The sequence below is a fragment of the Accipiter gentilis genome, chromosome 36 (assembly GCF_929443795.1).
Source record: "Accipiter gentilis chromosome 36, bAccGen1.1, whole genome shotgun sequence".
Classification (NCBI taxonomy): domain Eukaryota; kingdom Metazoa; phylum Chordata; class Aves; order Accipitriformes; family Accipitridae; genus Astur; species Astur gentilis.
The window spans coordinates 468,869-484,852 of NC_064915.1; the positions used below are offsets into that span (position 1 = coordinate 468,869).

Below are 15,984 nucleotides of genomic sequence, written 5' to 3' on the forward strand. Positions count from 1 at the left end.
CCGACCCCCTCCCCGCCTCCCCCGGGGCATTCTGGGAGCGCGGCCCCGCCCACCTGCCGTCATCAGCCCGCGACAGCGCGCGCCGGCCGTTCCCATGGCAACGGGCCGCCATGTCGGGCGGAGGCGGAGGCGGGCCGGGGGGCCGGCTCCGCCCGGGGGCGGGGCTTTTCCCCAAGTAGCTCCGCCCCTGGTGGGGGCGGGTCCGCTCAGACTGCCTCCGCCCCGGGGGCGGGGTTGTCCCGTATGGCCCCGCCCCGGGAGCGGGTCCGCCCCGAGGGCGGGGTTTCCCCGGCTGGCCCCGCCCCGGGGGCGGGTTTGCCTGCTGTTCCGCCCCCCCCGGGGGGCGGGGTCACGGGGAGGCCCCGCCCCTCTCCTTTTCTTGGCGCCCCCCCGGGGGTCCCCGCCGTCCCGGCCATGGTCCCCTGGGTGCTGACTCTCCTGCTCCTTGCCGGGGGGGCCCGGCCCGGCCCGGCCGCCGCTGGCAGCGGCCCCCCCCGCCCCACCGCCTGCCCCCCCGCCGGGTCCCGCTGCCCCCCGGGCACCTACCCCCACCCGCCCCCCCGCCACCGCCCCGGCCGCTGCCCCACCGCCGGGAACGAGACCCCCGTCGTCTGCAAAGGTGCGCCGCGACCGCGGGGACCCCCTTGGGGTGGGCTGGAGAGACCCGCCCCGGGCGCCCGGGTCCCCCATGGACACCCCCCCCCCCCCCCGGACGCCTGGGTCCCCTTTGGAGTGGAGGGGGACGGGCAGGACCCCCCCGGACGCCTGGGTCCCCTTTGGAGTGGGGGGGGACGGGCAGGACCCCCCCGGACGCCTGGGTCCCCTTTGCCCCCCCCCGAGTTGCGGTGCCCGTCGCCGCTGTCGTTCCCGCAGGGGACGCTCTCCCCCCGCCGCCCCTCGCACCCCCCCGGGGCCGTTCTGGCCTTCGCCTGCGACGACGGGTTCGTGCTGCGGGGGCCGGCCCGGAGGCGCTGCCGGCCCGGAGGCCTCTGGAGCGGCACCAGCCCCGTCTGCGACGACGGCGGTGAGAGCCGGGGACACCGGGACCCCCGAACGGCCCGGGGCGAGGGGAGAAGATCCCCCCCCCAGATCCGCCTGGGAGCCCCAAATCAGCCCCCAGAATCCCCTTGGGAGCCCCAAATCCCCCACTAAATCTTCCTGAGAGCCCCCCCAAATCCCCCCGGGAATCCCAAATCCCCCCCCAGGGCCCCTTGGGAACTCCAAATCCCCCCCCATATCCCCCCGGGAACCCCAAATCCCGCCCCAGATCCCCCCGGGAGCCCCAAAAATCCCCCCGGGAGGCCCCAAAATTCCATGGAGGCCCCAAATTCTCCACCAGACCCACCTGGGAGCCTAAAATCAGCCCCCTAGATCCCCCCGAGAGCCCCCCAAATCCCCCTGGGAACCCCAAATCCCCCCCAAATCCCTCTGAGTGCCCCCAAATACCCTGGGAGCTCCCAAATCCTTCCCAAAATCCCTCTTGAGGCCCCCAAATCGCCCCCAGATACCCTGGGGAGCCCCCGAAATCCCCTGGAAGACCCAAAATCCCTCCCAAAATCCCTTGTCAGACCCCAAAAAAAACCTCTCCCCCCCCGGGAGCCTTGGGTCCCTGTGACTGGGGGGTCCGGGTGGTTGGGGGGTGCTGGGGGTCCCTGTGGGCTCAGGGTGGGTTCAAGGGTCCCTATAGAGCCCCGAGTGAGGGGTCGGGGGAGTAGCAAGAGGGTTGGGGGGTCCCTACTGGGTAGCAGTAGGGCTGGGGTGGGGTTGGGGGTCCCCGAGGGGTGCCCCCCCCACCCCTAATGCCCCCCCCCCCAGCGGGTGACTGTCCCCCGGCCCCGGCCCCCGCCGGGGGGTTGACGACGGGGCGGGGCCGGCAGCGAGGGGCCGTGGTGCACGTGCGCTGCGGGGCGGGGCTGATGCTGCTGGGCCCCGCCCACCGCCGTTGCCTGGAGACGGGCCGCTGGTCCGGCCCCGAGCCCTCCTGCCGCCGTGAGTGACAGGGGGCGTGGCCACTGGGGGTCCCGCCCCCGCCTGACTCCGCCCCCTCCCCGTACCGCGGCCCTTCCCCCGAGTGTGTCCCCGTCCCGTCCCCCCCCACTCTTGTGGGTGGGCACCGCTGACCCCCCCTAACAACCCCCGTCACCCCCCAGGGACCCCCGACCCTTGTGACCCCGAGGACCCCCCCGGGACCCTCCATGGCCCCTGTGACCCCCCGACCCCAATGACTCCCTGAACCCCAGTGGCCCCCCCGGGATGCCCAATGAACGCCCCTCTGCGACCCACAGGGACCCCTCTCACCCACTGTGCCCCCCCCGGACCCCCCCCCAGGTCCCTGTGTTCCCCCAGAACCACGCCCCGAGGTCCCCCTGTGCCGCCCCCAGCCCCCTGGTCCCCCTGGGGTCCCCCCACTTCCCCCCCCATGCCCCCCCAGCCCTCTGCAGCCTCATGCGTGTGTCCCCATGTCATCCCCCCCCGCGTGTGTCCCCCCCCACAGACCCCTACGCCTACGACCTCCCCGAGGACGTCAGCGAGGGCTTCGGAGCGTCTCTCACCTCCGTCCTGGAGCTGGCGGGCGCCCGCCCCCACAACGGTGGGTCTGGGGGGGGACCCCGGTGTCTGAGGAGGGGGGACATGGACACGGCCCCCCCCCCCCCGGCAGGGGTGACACGCGGGGGTGTCCCCCAGACTCGTCCCTGGGCCGTCGCATCGTGCTGAGCAGCGAGGGGTCCCTCCACGTCTACCTGCTCCTCGACGCCTCGGGCAGCGTCCGCTCGGAGAACTTCCACCTCTTCCAGGAGTGTGGGGCCGCTATCGTTGACAGGGTGGGTCATGGGGTGGGGGGGGACACGGGGTTGGGGGACAGACACTGAGGTGGGAATGGGCTGGAATTGTGGGTTAGGACCATAGGGATGGGATGAGGTGGGACTTGGGAGGGACTGTGGTACAACCATGGTGTGATCATTGGTGGGATCTTGGGTGGGGTCATGGTGGGACCATGGGTAAGACCATGCGTGGGACTGTTGTGGGATCATGGATGGAACCATGGTGGGATCACGGTGGGACCAGGGAGGAACAGGCTGGGACCTTGCTAGAACTGTAACGGGAGAATGGGAACCCCATGGTGGGACTATGGTGAGACAGGGGTGGTCCACAGTGGGATGGGTGGGACCACCAAGGATGGAGGAGACCACGGTGAGAGAGGCTGGGACCATGGCAGGACCATGGGGGAGCTGTGATGGATCCTGGGTGGGATCATGGTGGGACCACAGAGGAACGAACTGAAACCTTGGTAGGACCACAGGGACACATGGCAGGACCATGGGGACACCATGGTGGGACCATGGAGGAGCAGGCTGGGACTGTGGTGGGGACCTGACCCCCCTCCCCACCACAGCTCAGCAGCTTCGAGGTGGCCGTGAGCTTTGCTGTCATCTCCTTCGCCAGTCGGGCCCTGGTCATTGTCTCCACGGCCGAGGACGAGTCGGCCGATGCCGACGAGGTTCTCCACCGCTTGGAGAACATGACCTTCACCGGTGCGTCCCAGCGGCCGGGAAGAGACCCCGGCATCCGGGGAAGGGACCCTGGTGTCTGGGACCTGGCGGGTCTCCATCTCCCCATAGACCACGGCAACGCGACGGGCACCAACGTCCGCGGGGCGCTGATGGAGGTCTACCACATGCTCCTCTTCCAGAAGGCACGGGCGGAGCGGATGGGCCACCCCGACTCCTGGCGGCACGTCCGCCATGTCATCATCCTGCTGACGGACGGTGGGGACCTGGAGTGGGGGGACAGGGACACCCGGGGGAGGGGGCGAAGACCTGGGTGACCCCCCATCTCACTGCCCCACAGGCAGGTTCAACGTTGGGGGGCACCCCCGGGACGTGGTGGCTAAGATTGAGGACGTGCTGGAGATCAAGCCGGACCGGGAGGACTACTTGGGTGGGTGCTGCGGGGGTATGGGGACCTTGGGGGGATCTTGGGGACATGAAGGGTGGCTTTGGGGACCTCGAGGGTGGTGCTGGGGACCTCATGGTGGCTCTTGGGACCTTGAAGATGGTTTTGGGGACCTTGAGGGTGGTTTGGGGACGTTAAAGAGGATGTTAGGGATCTTGAGGGTGGTTTGAGGACTTCAGTGGTGGCTTTTGGGACCTTGAAGATGGTGTTGGGGATCTCAAGGGTGGCTTTGGAGACCTCAGGGGTGGTTTGGGGACATTAAAGAGGATGTTGGGGATCCTGAGGGTGGTTTGAGAACTTCAGTGGTGGCTTTTGGGGACCTTGAAGATGGTTTTGGGGATCCTGAGGGTGGTTTGGAGACATCATGGTGGCTCTTGGGACCTCAAAGATGGTTTTGGGGACCTCGAGGGTGGTTGGGGGACATTAAAGAGGACGTTGGGGATCTTGAGGGTGGTTTGAGGACTTCAGTGGTGGCTTTTGGGACCATGAAGATGGATTTGGGGACTGCAGGGGTGGTTTGAGGACCTTGAGGGTGGTTTGGGGCCAACGCACCCCCCAAGGGCCCCCATGCAGCTCCCCACAACCCCTACCAGGTCCCCGCTCTGTGTGTCCTTGGCCCCGTCTGCCCCCATCACTGTTTGTTCTTGCGCCACTGCTGGGGTGGCCCTGCTGGGCCCCTCCTGCCCGTGCGGTCACAGCCCCGTCCCTGTCCCCAGGGCTGGACCTTGCCCCCACCCCAGCCCACGTGGGGCCGGCTCTGGGCACCCAGAGCCATGTTCTGGGTCACCCAACACCTTTTAGGTGCCTCCAACCCCACCTTGGTGACCCCAGATCCATCCTGACACCCCAAACACCCATTGAGGTGCCCCCAAGCCCCCTTTTAGCTGCCTCCGACCCTTTTTGAAATGCCCCAAGCCCTGCTCTAGGTGCCCCAAGCCCTGTTCTAGATGCCCCAAGCCCTGTTGAAGTGTCCCAAGCCCTGTTCTAGGTGCCTCAAGCACCACTGAGATGCCCCAAACCCCCTTTTAGGTGCCCCAGACCCATTTTGGGTGCCCCAAACCCACCTCAGATACCCACCGAGCCCCTAATAGGTGCCCCCAACCCCATTTTTGACACCCCAAGCCCAGTTCCAGCTGCCCCCAGACCCCTCCCATGCCCCTCTGAGTCCCCCTTGTCCCCCTGCCCCAGACATCTACGCCTTTGGGGTGGGGGCGCTGGAGGTGGACGTGGCGGAGCTGGCGGCGGTGGCCTCGCACCGGCGGGACGAGACCCACGCCTTCAAGCTGGCGGACGCGGAGGCGCTGCGGCAGGCGCTGGAGGCAGCGCTGGTGGCCACCACCCTTGGGGACCTCTGCGGCGTCATCGTCCCCGCCGGAGCCTCCCGGCCCCCCTGGCACGTCATCCTGAGGGTGAGACCCCCACTGTGGGGGGACCCACATCCCACTGAGGACCCAGGCGTCTGGGGGGGGTCCTGCACCCCAATGCCCACTAGGGACCCAGATGTTTGGGGGGGTCCCACAGCCCACTGGGGACCCAGGTGTCTGGGGGGGGTCCTGCACCCCAATGCCCACTAGGGACCCAGATGTTTGGGGGGGTCCCACAGCCCACTGGGGACCCAGGTGTCTGGGGGGGGTCCTGCACCCCAATGCCCACTAGGGACCCAGATGTTTGGGGGGTCCCACAGCCCACTGGGGGCCCAGGCATCTGGGCCCCCCTCCTCCCCCCAAACCCCCTCCCAGGGGACCCAGGCGTCCGGGACCCCCCCCCCCCTTGGGGGGGACCCCGTCACCCGTGGGTGCTGACGGCTGTGCCGCAGGCAGGGCGGGAGCAGCGCTGCGCGGGGTCCCTGGTGGGGGGCCGCTGGGTGCTGACGGCGGCACACTGCTTCCTGGGGGGCCCCGCGCCCCACGCCTGGACCGCCGACCTGGGTAGGATGCTCGGGGGGACCCCCCGCTCCCCTGCCCACCCCCCACCCCCCCGCTCCGGGGGGACCCTGGCGTTTGGCTGATGGGGGGGGGGGGCAGGGGAGGGGGAGCTTGTGCCCCTCCAGCGCTGGGTGCTCCACGAGGACTTCGACGTCCGTGCTGGGGTGTCCCGGGGGATCCCCGAATTTTACGATTACGACGTGGCCCTGGTGGAGCTGGAGCGGGAGGTGGGGACCCGCGGGACCCCCAGGTGAGCGGGGGGGTGGAGGGGGCACGGGGGGGGTCCCCAGGGGCACCCCGAACCCCCCTTCTCGCCCCAGGCGCGTCTGCATCCCCTGCACCGAAGACGCCAACCGGGCGATGAGGAAACCGCCGGGGATGACCTGCGAGGAGCAAGGTGGGGACCCCGGCGTCCGGGGGGGACACCCAGGCGTCGGGGGTTGCCCAGGCATGCGGGGTGCTGAGCCTGCCCCCCTGCCTGCCCCCCCAGAGGCCGAGCTGCTGGGCCGGCCCCGGGTCCCGGCTGAGTTCGTGTCCCTGGACCCGCAGAGGCTGGGGGTGCAGATCAAGAGGCAGGAGGCGGTGAGGACCCCGGCGTCCTGGGGGGGGGGGGGGGGGGAACCCCGGCATTTGGGGGGGATCCTGGCGTTTGGGGGGAACCCAGGCAGCTGGAGGGGACCCAGGGGTTCAGGGAGACCCAGGTGTCTGGGGGGGGCCCAGGCATTTGGTGGGGGATCCCGGCATTTGGGGGGGACCCAGGGGTTCAGGGAGACCTGGGAGTCTGGGGGGGACGCCGGAATTTGGGGTAGACCAAGGCGTTTGGCGGGGACCCCACATTTGGGGGGGACCCCGGGGTTCATGGGGGACCTCGGCGTTCGGGGGGGGACCCGGGTGTCCAGGGGGAACCCAGGAGTTTGGGGGAGACGCCAGGTGTCTGGGGGTCCCTGCTCCATCCCACACATCCCCCCACCCCTGGGGACCAAGGCAGGTGGGGATGTGGGCTTGCGGGGGGGACCCAGGCGTGCCGGGGGGTGACCCAGGCCTGTCCCCCCCCCCCGCAGTGGGCCGCCTGCGCTTCGGGGGCGACGCAGCCGGGGACGCCCTACGCCGAAGTGGCGCTGGGGGAGGTGGTGACCGATCGGTTCCTCTGCTCGGGGCAGGAGAGCGGGGGCCCCCCCGAGGCCGCCACCTGCAAAGGTGAGTGGGGGCGATGGGGGGGTGCTGGGGGGGGGGGGGTCGGGGGGGTCCTGGCACCTTCCCACCCCGCCCCCGCTCTGCCTCCCCCAGGGGAGTCCGGGGGGTCGCTGTTCCTGGAGAGGAGGCACCGCTTCATTCAGGTGAGGGGGGGGGGGGCCCAACCCGGGGGGTCCCCGGTGCCGGGACCCCCAAAGCCGGACGCCGGGGACCCCCAGGCTCGGAGGCCGGGGCCCCCCGTGCCCGGAGGCCTGGGTCCACGCCTGCCCCACAGGTGGGGGTGGTGAGCTGGGGCACCTTCGACCCGTGCCGGCGGGGACGGCGCACGGCTGGGGGGGTCCCGCTTCGACCCCCGGCCCCCCCCGGACACCGACCCCGCGATTTCCACATCAGCCTCTTCCGCGTCCAGCCGTGGCTGCGCCGGCACCTGGGGGGGGTCCTCGCCTTCGCCCCCCTGCGCTAACGCCGACCCTGGTCGTGACCCCCACCCCCACAATAAAGCTTGTGCCCCCCCCCTCCCCCGCCGTGAGCTTCCTTCCAGGGCGTCGCGGTGCCGCCTCTTCCCGGCTGGGCCCCCCCCATGGCTTGGCTGGGTGCCGGCGGGTGGGGGTGGGGAGGTGCACCCAGGTGCCTGGGTCTTCGGGGGGGGGGGGGAATCCTGCTCTGCCCCCCCCCCCCCCGAACATCTGGGTCCCTTATTGGGGGGGTTGGAGCAGGGGATCCAGGAGTTCAGGGTGGGACCCTCGTTAGCCGCAGCTGCTGTTAATGAGGCCTCGTTACCCCGAGGTGGGAGGCAGGTGGGGCTGGACCCCCGGGGGGGGGGGGGGTCTGCTTCCCGACGCCTGGGTCCCCTGTAGGGCCGGGGTGGGGGGCGGCTGGGAACCCCGGGGTGCGGGGAAGCCCCGGCACCCCCCCCACCCCCCCCAACCTGTCACTTCCCGTAGGCCGCGGGGGGGGGGCCGGTATTTCACAACCCCCCCCGCGGCCCTGTCGGCCCCACAGAGGCCGCGGACGGACAGACGGACGGGCTCGGACCCACGGCCATGGCGGGAGCCTTCCTCGCCCTCCTGCTCCTCTTGGCCCCCGCCGATGGTCGGTGCCCCCCCCAGCCCCCCCCCCCCCGGCCGCCCCCCAGCCCCCTCGCCCCCCCCCCCCCGCCGCTGACGGTGTGCCCCACCCCACAGGCAGCCCCGCGGCAACCATCCCGGGGACCCCCCCCACGTTGCCCCCCGACCCCCCTCGCTGCGACCCGGCGCTGGTGCCGATCGAGGGGGGCTGGGGGGAGCTGGTGGCGGGGGGAGAGGGGCTGCGCTACCGTTGCCCCCCCGGCAGCACCCCCCTCCCCACCGGCCTCCGGCGCTGCAGCCCCGAGGGGACCTGGGACCCCCTGCCAGGGGGGGTCACACCCCGCTGCCAAGGTGGGTCGCGGGGGGGGGGGGGGCGCTGGGGGGTCCTTGGGGGGACAGGGAGGGTCACGGGGGAGGTTATTGGGGGTCCTTGGGGGGGACACGGGGGTTGGAAACCTCTATCGGGCTGGGGGGGGGTCCCAGGGTGTCATTGAGGGTCCTGGGGGTCCCAGGGGGTGTCGTTGGGGGTCCCAGGGGGGTAGTTTGGGCCAGGGGGTCCCTGGGGGCTGGGGGGTCCCCTGGGGGGGTCCCGAGAGGTTCTGGGTGTCTCTGGGGGTCACAGAGGGGTGGGGGGGGGGGGCAATGGGGCTCACTGGTGCCCCCCGTGTGTCCCCCCCCCCCCAGCCGTCTGGTGCCCGGCGCCGCTGGAGTTCGAGCACGGCTGGTTCTGGCCGCGGGGGGGGCGTCACGCCCCCGGCTCCCGCATGGAGTTCGGCTGTTTCGGGGGCTTCACCCTGCGGGGACCCCACGTCCGCGTCTGCGGCCCCGGGGGGCGCTGGGGGGGGGCCACCCCCGTCTGCGACGATGGCGGTGAGGGGGCGCAGGGCGTGGGGGGGGGGGGGGCGCCTGTGTCTGCCTGTCCCTCGGTCCGCCCCGGGCCCCCCCCAACATCTCCTGGGCATCCCGGGTGTCCCCCACGCGTCCCCCTCGCCCCCCCTCTTGTCCCCACATCTCCTGTCCCATTGCCCCCCATATCCCCACGACCCACGCCCTCCGTGTCCCCCCCCACGTCCCCGTCTCCCCCATCCCCATGTTGCCCCATGTCCCCCGTCCCCATCCCCCGGTGCCCCCCAAATGTCCCCCTGCCCCGCACACCCATGTCCCCCCAGGTGTCCCCACGTCCCCTGTACCCCCCCCGTCCCCTGAGCATCCTCGTGGCCCCCCAAGCGTCCCCGTGTCCCCCCCGCCACGTCCCTCGAGCACCCTCGCATCCCCCCGAGTCTCCCTGCATCCCTGAGCATCCCCGTGTGCCCCCCCCCCCGTGTCCCCCCCCCCACGTCACACCCTGACGCCTGCCCGCAGCGGGGGCCTGCCCGGCCCCGGGGGTCCCACCGGGGGCCACCAAGGAGGGGTCGGGGTACGGGGTGGAGGGACGGGTCCGGTACCGCTGCCGGCCCGGGCTGCAGCTGGTGGGGTCGGCCGAGCGACGCTGCCTGGAGGGGGGCGTCTGGAGTGGCACCGAGCCCCGATGCCGCGGTGAGGGGCTGGGGGGGGGTTCTGGAGGGGGTTGTGGGGTACGGGGCGGGGGGGGAGCTGAAGGCCAGAGGCCACGGTGAGGGGCTGGGGGGGGGGGGCAGGGGATCAGTGGGGTATGCGGATCTGGAGCCCTGATACCATGGTGATGGGCTCTGGGGGGGTGTCCTGGGGGGTCCTGAAGGGGGTTGTGGGGTACGGTGGGGGGGCTGAAGGCCAAACGCCATGGTGAGGGGCTGGGGATCAGTGGGGTGTGCGGATCTGGAGCCCTGGTGCCACGGGGATGGGCTTTGGGGGGGTCCTGGGGGCTCTTGGGAGCCATGGGATGGTCGGGGGGGGGGGTGAGGAGGGGTGCCCAGGGAGTGCAGGGTCCCGGAGGCCCTGTGGGGTGGGGGTGGGGGTCTATGGGATATGGGGGGGCCCTATGAGGGTTATGGTGTCCCTTTTTCGGGGGCGAGTACCCTTTTGGGGCAGAGGCTGCGGGGGGGGGGTGGTCTCGTGTGGGGCAGGGTTGGGGTCAGGAGCGGGGGGGTGACCCGGTGCCCCCACCCCCAGACCCCAACTCCTTCGACACCCCCGAGGACGTGGCTGCCTCCTTCCTGGCCTCCCTCGCCCAGACCGTGGAGGTGGCCGAGGCCAACGACACCAGGGGTGGGGGACATGGAGGGCTATGGGGGGGCTGAAGGGGGGCCATGAGGGTCTAGGGGAGGCTATGGGGGGCACTGGGGGGGGGGCTGGGGGGCCATGAGGGTCTCGGGGGGGCTATGGGGGGTTGGGGGACCATGGGGCTGGGGAGCTATGGGGGTATTTGGATATCGGGAGGCCATGGGGTGTCTGTGGGGAGCACAGGGAGTCATGGGGGTCCAATGGTCACCGTGGGTCAGGGTTGGGGCTGGCGGGTCCCCATGGGGTTCTGTGGGTCAGGAGGGGCTCGGTGGGAGTCGCCATGCGGTGCTGTGGGCCCCAGTGGGGTTTTTGGGGGGGCTCCATGGGTCCCTGTGGGGCTTGGTGGGGGTCGCAGTGGGTTGCGGTGGGTTGCAGCGTGCCCCTGCCCCCCTCCCCCCCCAGGCCCCTTGGAAAAGCGTCGGATCCGCCTGAGCCCCGGAGCTGCCCTGAACATTTACCTGGTGCTGGATGCGTCCCAGAGCATCGGCCCCGAGGATTTCGGGGACGCCCGGAACGCGCTCAGGGAGCTGGTGGAGAAGGTGGCTCCCCCAGACCCCCCCGTCAGACTCCCCAGACCCCCCAAATCTCCCCCTTGGACTCCCCTGGCACCCCCCCCGATCCCCCAGGTCCCCCCAAACCCCCCTGACCCCCCCCATCACCTCCCGCCCCCCCAGATCGCCAGCTATGGGGCAGCCCCCCACTACGGGATCATCACCTTCGGGACGGAGGCGCGGGTGGTGCTGAGCCCCATGGAGCCGCAGGCGGCTGATGGGGCCTCGGTGGACAAGATTCTGGAGGAGCTGGCCTTCGCAGGTGGGGGGGGGGGGGGGCAGTCCTGGGATGGGGGTCCTGAGGGGCTTAATGGGGGGGCTGTGGGAGACTGTGGGGTAGGCTGGGGGGGCTATGGGGGGTCTGGGAGCTTCTGGTGGGGGACTATGGAGGTCTGGATGGATTTGGGGGGGGGGGGGCTATAGGGGTCCTGGGGGTGTCTATGGTGTGCTAGGGGGGGTTGGGGGTGCTGGTGGGCGTTTATGGGGGGCTATGGGAGACTGTGGGGTCTGCGGGTGGTCTTGGGAGGGGCTATGGGGTGCTATGTGGGTCTGGGGGCTTCTGGTGGGGGACTATGGATGTCTGGGGGGGCTCTATGGGGTGCTGGGGGGGCTCTATGGAGTGTTGAGGGGTTTGGGGGGGTTCTCTGGGGTTTTTGGGGGTGCTGGTGGGGATCTACAGGGTGCCATGGGCTGCTATGGGAGGCTATAGTGGTCTGGGGGGGCTCTGTGGGGTGCTATGGGGCTCGGGGGGGCTCTGTGGGGTGCAGTGACCCCCCCCCGTGCCCCCCAGCCCATGCACAGAAGCCGGGGACGAACCCCCACGCCGCCCTCAAGGCCGTCTACGAGCTGCTGGTGCAGCAGGAGCGGGCAGAGCAGCTGCGGGGGCTGCAGCCCCCCCCTGTCACCAACAGCACCCGCCACGTCCTCATCATCATGACCGACGGTGGGACCCCCCCCCTTGGGAACCCCCAAACCCTCCCCAAAGCCCCCACACTCTCTCAGGACCCCAATTTCCCCCCATGGACCCCAAAATCCCCCCCAGCCACCCCCCTTTGGGATGCTCCAGACCACAAAAGCCCCCCCAGATCCCCTGTGGGATCCCCCCCTCTGACCCCAAATCCCCCTCAGGGCCCCCTGCCCCGCCCCATAAGACCCCCCCAGCCCCTCTGTGACCCCCTCCCTGTGCTCCCCCCCAGGCCGGGTGAACATGGGGGGGTCCCCGGTCCCCGTCATCCACCAGATCCGGGAGCTGCTGAGCATCGGCCGGGACCCCCGCAACGACCGAGAGGACTTTTTGGGTGGGGGGACGGGAAGTGGGGGGGGACTGGGGGGCAAATGGGGGGCTTGGGGGATGTCAGTGGGGCTGGGGGTGGACAGGGGAGTTTGGGGCAGTCTGGGGGGGCTGGGGGAGCTTGGGGGGGTGATGCATGGGGCTGGGGGTTTGGGGGGGCCTTGGGGAAGTTTTGGGGCGGCACGTGGCTTTGGGGGGGATTGAGGGGACTGCAGGAGGCTGGGGAGGTCTGGGGAGGTTTTGGGGGGGCTGCAGAGCCCTGGTGAGGTTTGGGGGGGCCTTGGGGAAGTTTGGGGGGGCAAGTGGGATTTGGGGGGGATTGTGGGGACTGCAGGGGGCTGGGGAGGTTTTGGGGGGGCTGCAGAGCCCTAGTGAGGTCTGGGAGGGGTTGGGGTGTTGGGACCCCCACTGACGCCCCCTCCCCACCTCGTCAGACGTGTACGCGTTCGGGGTGGGGTCGTTGGTGCACACGGAGACGCTGAATGCGCTGGCCTCACACAAGGACGGGGAGCAGCACGTCTTCCTGCTGCGGGGGCTGCCTGACCTGCAGGAGGCCTTCCACCGCATGATCGGTGAGGGCCCCCCCCCAAAAAAAACACACTCTGGGACCCCCAACACCCCCCCATGGCCTTCCACCGCATGATCGGTGAGGGCCCCCCCCCAAAAAAAACCACACTCTGGGACCCCCAACACCCCCCCATGGCCTTCCACCGCATGATCGGTGAGGGCCCCCCCCCAAAAAAAAACCCACCCTCTGAGACCCCCAACACCCCCCCATGGCCTTCCACCGCATGATCGGTGAGGGCCCCCCCAAAAAAACCCCACCCTCTGGGACCCCCAACACCCCCCCATGGCCTTCCACTGCATGATTGGTGAGGGCCCCCCCCCCAAAAAAAACCACCCTCTGGGACCCCCCAGGTAACCCCAACATCCCTGGGGACCCCAACACTCCCCCAAGACATTCCCCTGAGTCCCCCCTGAACCCCTGCAGGGTCCCCCTCCCCGTGCCCCCCCAAGTCTCAGTGCCCCCCCCCCCCCCCAAACTCGGCTCCCCCCCCCAGATGAGAGCGAGACCATGGGGCTCTGCGGGCTCACCTACGAGTTCAAGAGCGCCAGCGACCGGGAGAGGAACCCCTGGCACGTCACCATCATCGTCACTGTGAGCCGGGGGGCACCGGGGGGCACACCTGGGGGGACACAGATGGGGGGGGACAGAGATGGGGGGACAAATGGGGGGGAGACACACAAATAGAGAGGACACACGTGTGGGGACATGGCGCTGCCACGGTGAGGGGCGTGGGGACACACGTGGGGTCGGGGGGGCCCCCGTGACACCCCCTCCCGTGTCCCCAGCGCCCCGAGAAGGGTCAGGAGCGCTGCCAGGGGTCCCTGGTGTCCCCCTACTTCGTGCTGACGGCGGCTCACTGCTTCCACGTGGACGATCAGGCGCCGTGGGTCACCGTGGAAGTGGGTGCGTGGGGTGGGGGGGGGGGTCCCTTATGGGGGGGGTCCCCCCGGTGCCGGGGGTCCCCTCCGAGCCCGTCGCCGTCGCGCAGGGCCGCGGGTGCAGCGGAAGGTGGACCGGCTCTTCCTGCACCCCCAGTACAACCTGGGGGGCCGGCGGGACCGGGGGGTCCCCGAGTTCTACGACTACGACGTGGCCCTGGTGCGGCTGCAGACCGCCGTGCCCCCCAGCCCCACCACGCGGTGAGGGGACGGGGGTCCCTGGGGCAGCAGGGGGGCTGGGGAGGGGTGTCCATGGGACTGGGGGGGATCTCTGCAGCGGGGGGGTGTGCATAGGGCAACTGGGGGTCTGTGGGGCTGAGGGGGGGGTCCATGGGTTGGTGGGGGGGGCTGTGGGGTAGTGGGGAGTCCATGGGGCTGGGGGGGGAAATCTCTGCAGCGGGGGGGTGTGTGCACAGGGCAGCTGGGGGTCTCGGGTGGGGGGGTATGTCCGTGGGGCAGAAGGGAGTCTGTGGGTCAGAGAGGGGATCCGTGGGGCAGCGGGGGATCTGTGGGGGAGATCTGTGGGGCGGGGAGGGGATCCACAGGGCACGGGGGGGGGGGGTCTGTGGGGCAGAGAGGGGCCGTGGGTGGGGGTGTGGGGCGCTGACCCCCGCCCATCCCCCTCAGCCCCCTCTGCCTGCCCTGCACCGAAGGCGCCTCCCGGGCGCTGCGGCTGCCGCCGGACCAGAGCACCTGCGATGAGCACCGTGAGCCGCCCCCCACCTGCTCCCCCCCTCCAAGCGCCCCCCCCACATGCCCCTGACCCCCCCCATCACCCCCCCAGGCCGCCTGCTGCTCCCCGAGAAGAACCTCGACGCTTTTTTCGTCTCCCCCCGCGGCCCCTCGGAGCTGCAGCGACGCCCCGTCCACCTCAAGCTGGGGGAGCAGGTGGGGTCCCCGTCCCCCGTGTCCGTCAGTCCGCGTCCCCTCCCCGTGTCCGTCCGTCCCCCTGCCTGTCCCTGACGCCCCTGTCTGCAGCGGGGTCCCTGCGAGGCCGACGCGCTCCGGGCCCCCCTCTACGCCAAGGTCGTGGCGCTGGAGGACGTCGTCACCCCCAGGTTCCTCTGCTCCGGCGGCACCGAGCCCTACGTCGACCCCAACGCCTGCCGTGGTCAGTGCCCCCCAGTACATCCCGGTACCATCCTCCACCCCCCAGTACATACCAGGACTGTCCTAGTGCCCCCCAGTATGTCCCAGTACATTCTAGTGCACCTCTGGTGCCCCCCAGTACACCTCACTGCCCTGCTGATGGCATCCCAGTACAACCCAGTGGCCCCCAGTGCCGTCCCAGTGCTTCTTGCTATACCTTTGTATCTCTATGGGCCATCCCAGTAAGTTTCACTGTTCCTAAATGCTATCCCAGTACATCCCAGTAACTCTTACTGCCATCCCAATAAGTCCCAGTATTCCCTAACACTTAGTGCCTTACAGTAACCCTTAGTGCCACCCCAGTTTGCCCCACTGTTTTTTAGTGCCATCCCCATAGGTCCCAGTATATGCTAGTGCTATCCCAGTACCTCCCCGTAACCCTTAGTGCCATCCCAGTACGCCCCAGTGTCCTCGAATACCATCCCAGTATGTCCCAGTACATTCCAGTACCCCCCCCAGAATCCCCCTCCCGCAGCCCAGGGCATCCCCATCCATCCCAGTATAACCCAGTGCCCTCCCATTCACACTCTTCCCCCCCCCCCCCGCAACAGGTGACTCCGGGGGTCCCATTGTTGTCACTTGGGGGAAGCGCTACTTCCAGGTTAGTGGGGATACTGGGGGGGTGCTGGGGAGGACTGTGGATAATGGGGGGGCCTGGAAATGCTAGAGAGGACAGGGGATACTGGGGGGCACTAGGGATACTGGGGGGGACACACACTGGAAATACTGCGGAGGACTGTGGTTACTGGGGGGGTGCGGTTAGAGATACTAGAAGGGCACAGGGGATAGTGGGGGACACTGGAAATACCAGTGTGCATGTTACTGGGGATACTGGGAGTGGGGGTGATCAGCTGGGGGTGCTGGACGTAGGGTGACCCCTCCCCATGCCCCCCCCCAGGTGGGGGTGATCAGTTGGGGGGTGCTGGACGTTTGCCGCCAGCCCCGTGCCCCCGCCTTCGCCCGGGATTTCCATATCAACGTCTTCGAGGTGCTGCCCTGGCTGCAGGGGCAGCTGCAAGATGAGGACCTGGGCTTCCTCCCATGACACGTTGTGACGTTTCGTGACATGTTGTGACACGGGGGGGGGGGGGGGGGGGTGGGGGGTGGTGGTGTACGAGGCAGCCTCCGGCTGTGGGATGGGTGGGGAC

The 15,984-nt window shown here is 70.2% G+C and overlaps 1 protein-coding gene across 1 annotated transcript; it reads left to right on the forward strand.

Moving 5' to 3' along the window:
- Positions 1–243: 243 nt before the first annotated feature.
- Positions 244–15,906, forward strand: CFB (complement factor B). Its single transcript, XM_049792686.1, has 34 exons — positions 244–282; positions 874–1,024; positions 1,816–1,989; positions 2,495–2,590; positions 2,686–2,822; positions 3,395–3,533; positions 3,621–3,767; positions 3,850–3,939; positions 5,143–5,363; positions 5,771–5,882; positions 5,979–6,129; positions 6,200–6,276; positions 6,370–6,461; positions 6,941–7,076; positions 7,167–7,216; positions 7,348–7,533; positions 8,018–8,165; positions 8,258–8,491; positions 8,825–9,010; positions 9,503–9,676; positions 10,229–10,324; positions 10,742–10,878; positions 11,014–11,152; positions 11,681–11,833; positions 12,087–12,188; positions 12,616–12,753; positions 13,243–13,340; positions 13,535–13,652; positions 13,738–13,888; positions 14,315–14,394; positions 14,472–14,575; positions 14,666–14,798; positions 15,388–15,437; positions 15,735–15,906. Exons 1-34 carry the CDS (start codon positions 244–246, stop codon positions 15,879–15,881), a joined length of 4,386 nt encoding a protein of 1,461 aa, XP_049648643.1. The 3' UTR covers positions 15,882–15,906.
- The last annotated feature ends 78 nt before the right edge of the window (positions 15,907–15,984 follow it).

Excerpts from the sequence above, each read along its gene's own strand:
- CFB (XM_049792686.1), top strand. The coding sequence starts at position 244 with ATGGCCCCGCCCCGGGAGCGGGTCCGCCCCGAGGGCGGG. Across the intron at positions 2,823-3,394 it reads GGGCCGCTATCGTTGACAGG|CTCAGCAGCTTCGAGGTGGC; the intron begins GTGGGTCATGGG and ends TCCCCACCACAG. Across the intron at positions 6,277-6,369 it reads GATGACCTGCGAGGAGCAAG|AGGCCGAGCTGCTGGGCCGG; the intron begins GTGGGGACCCCG and ends CTGCCCCCCCAG.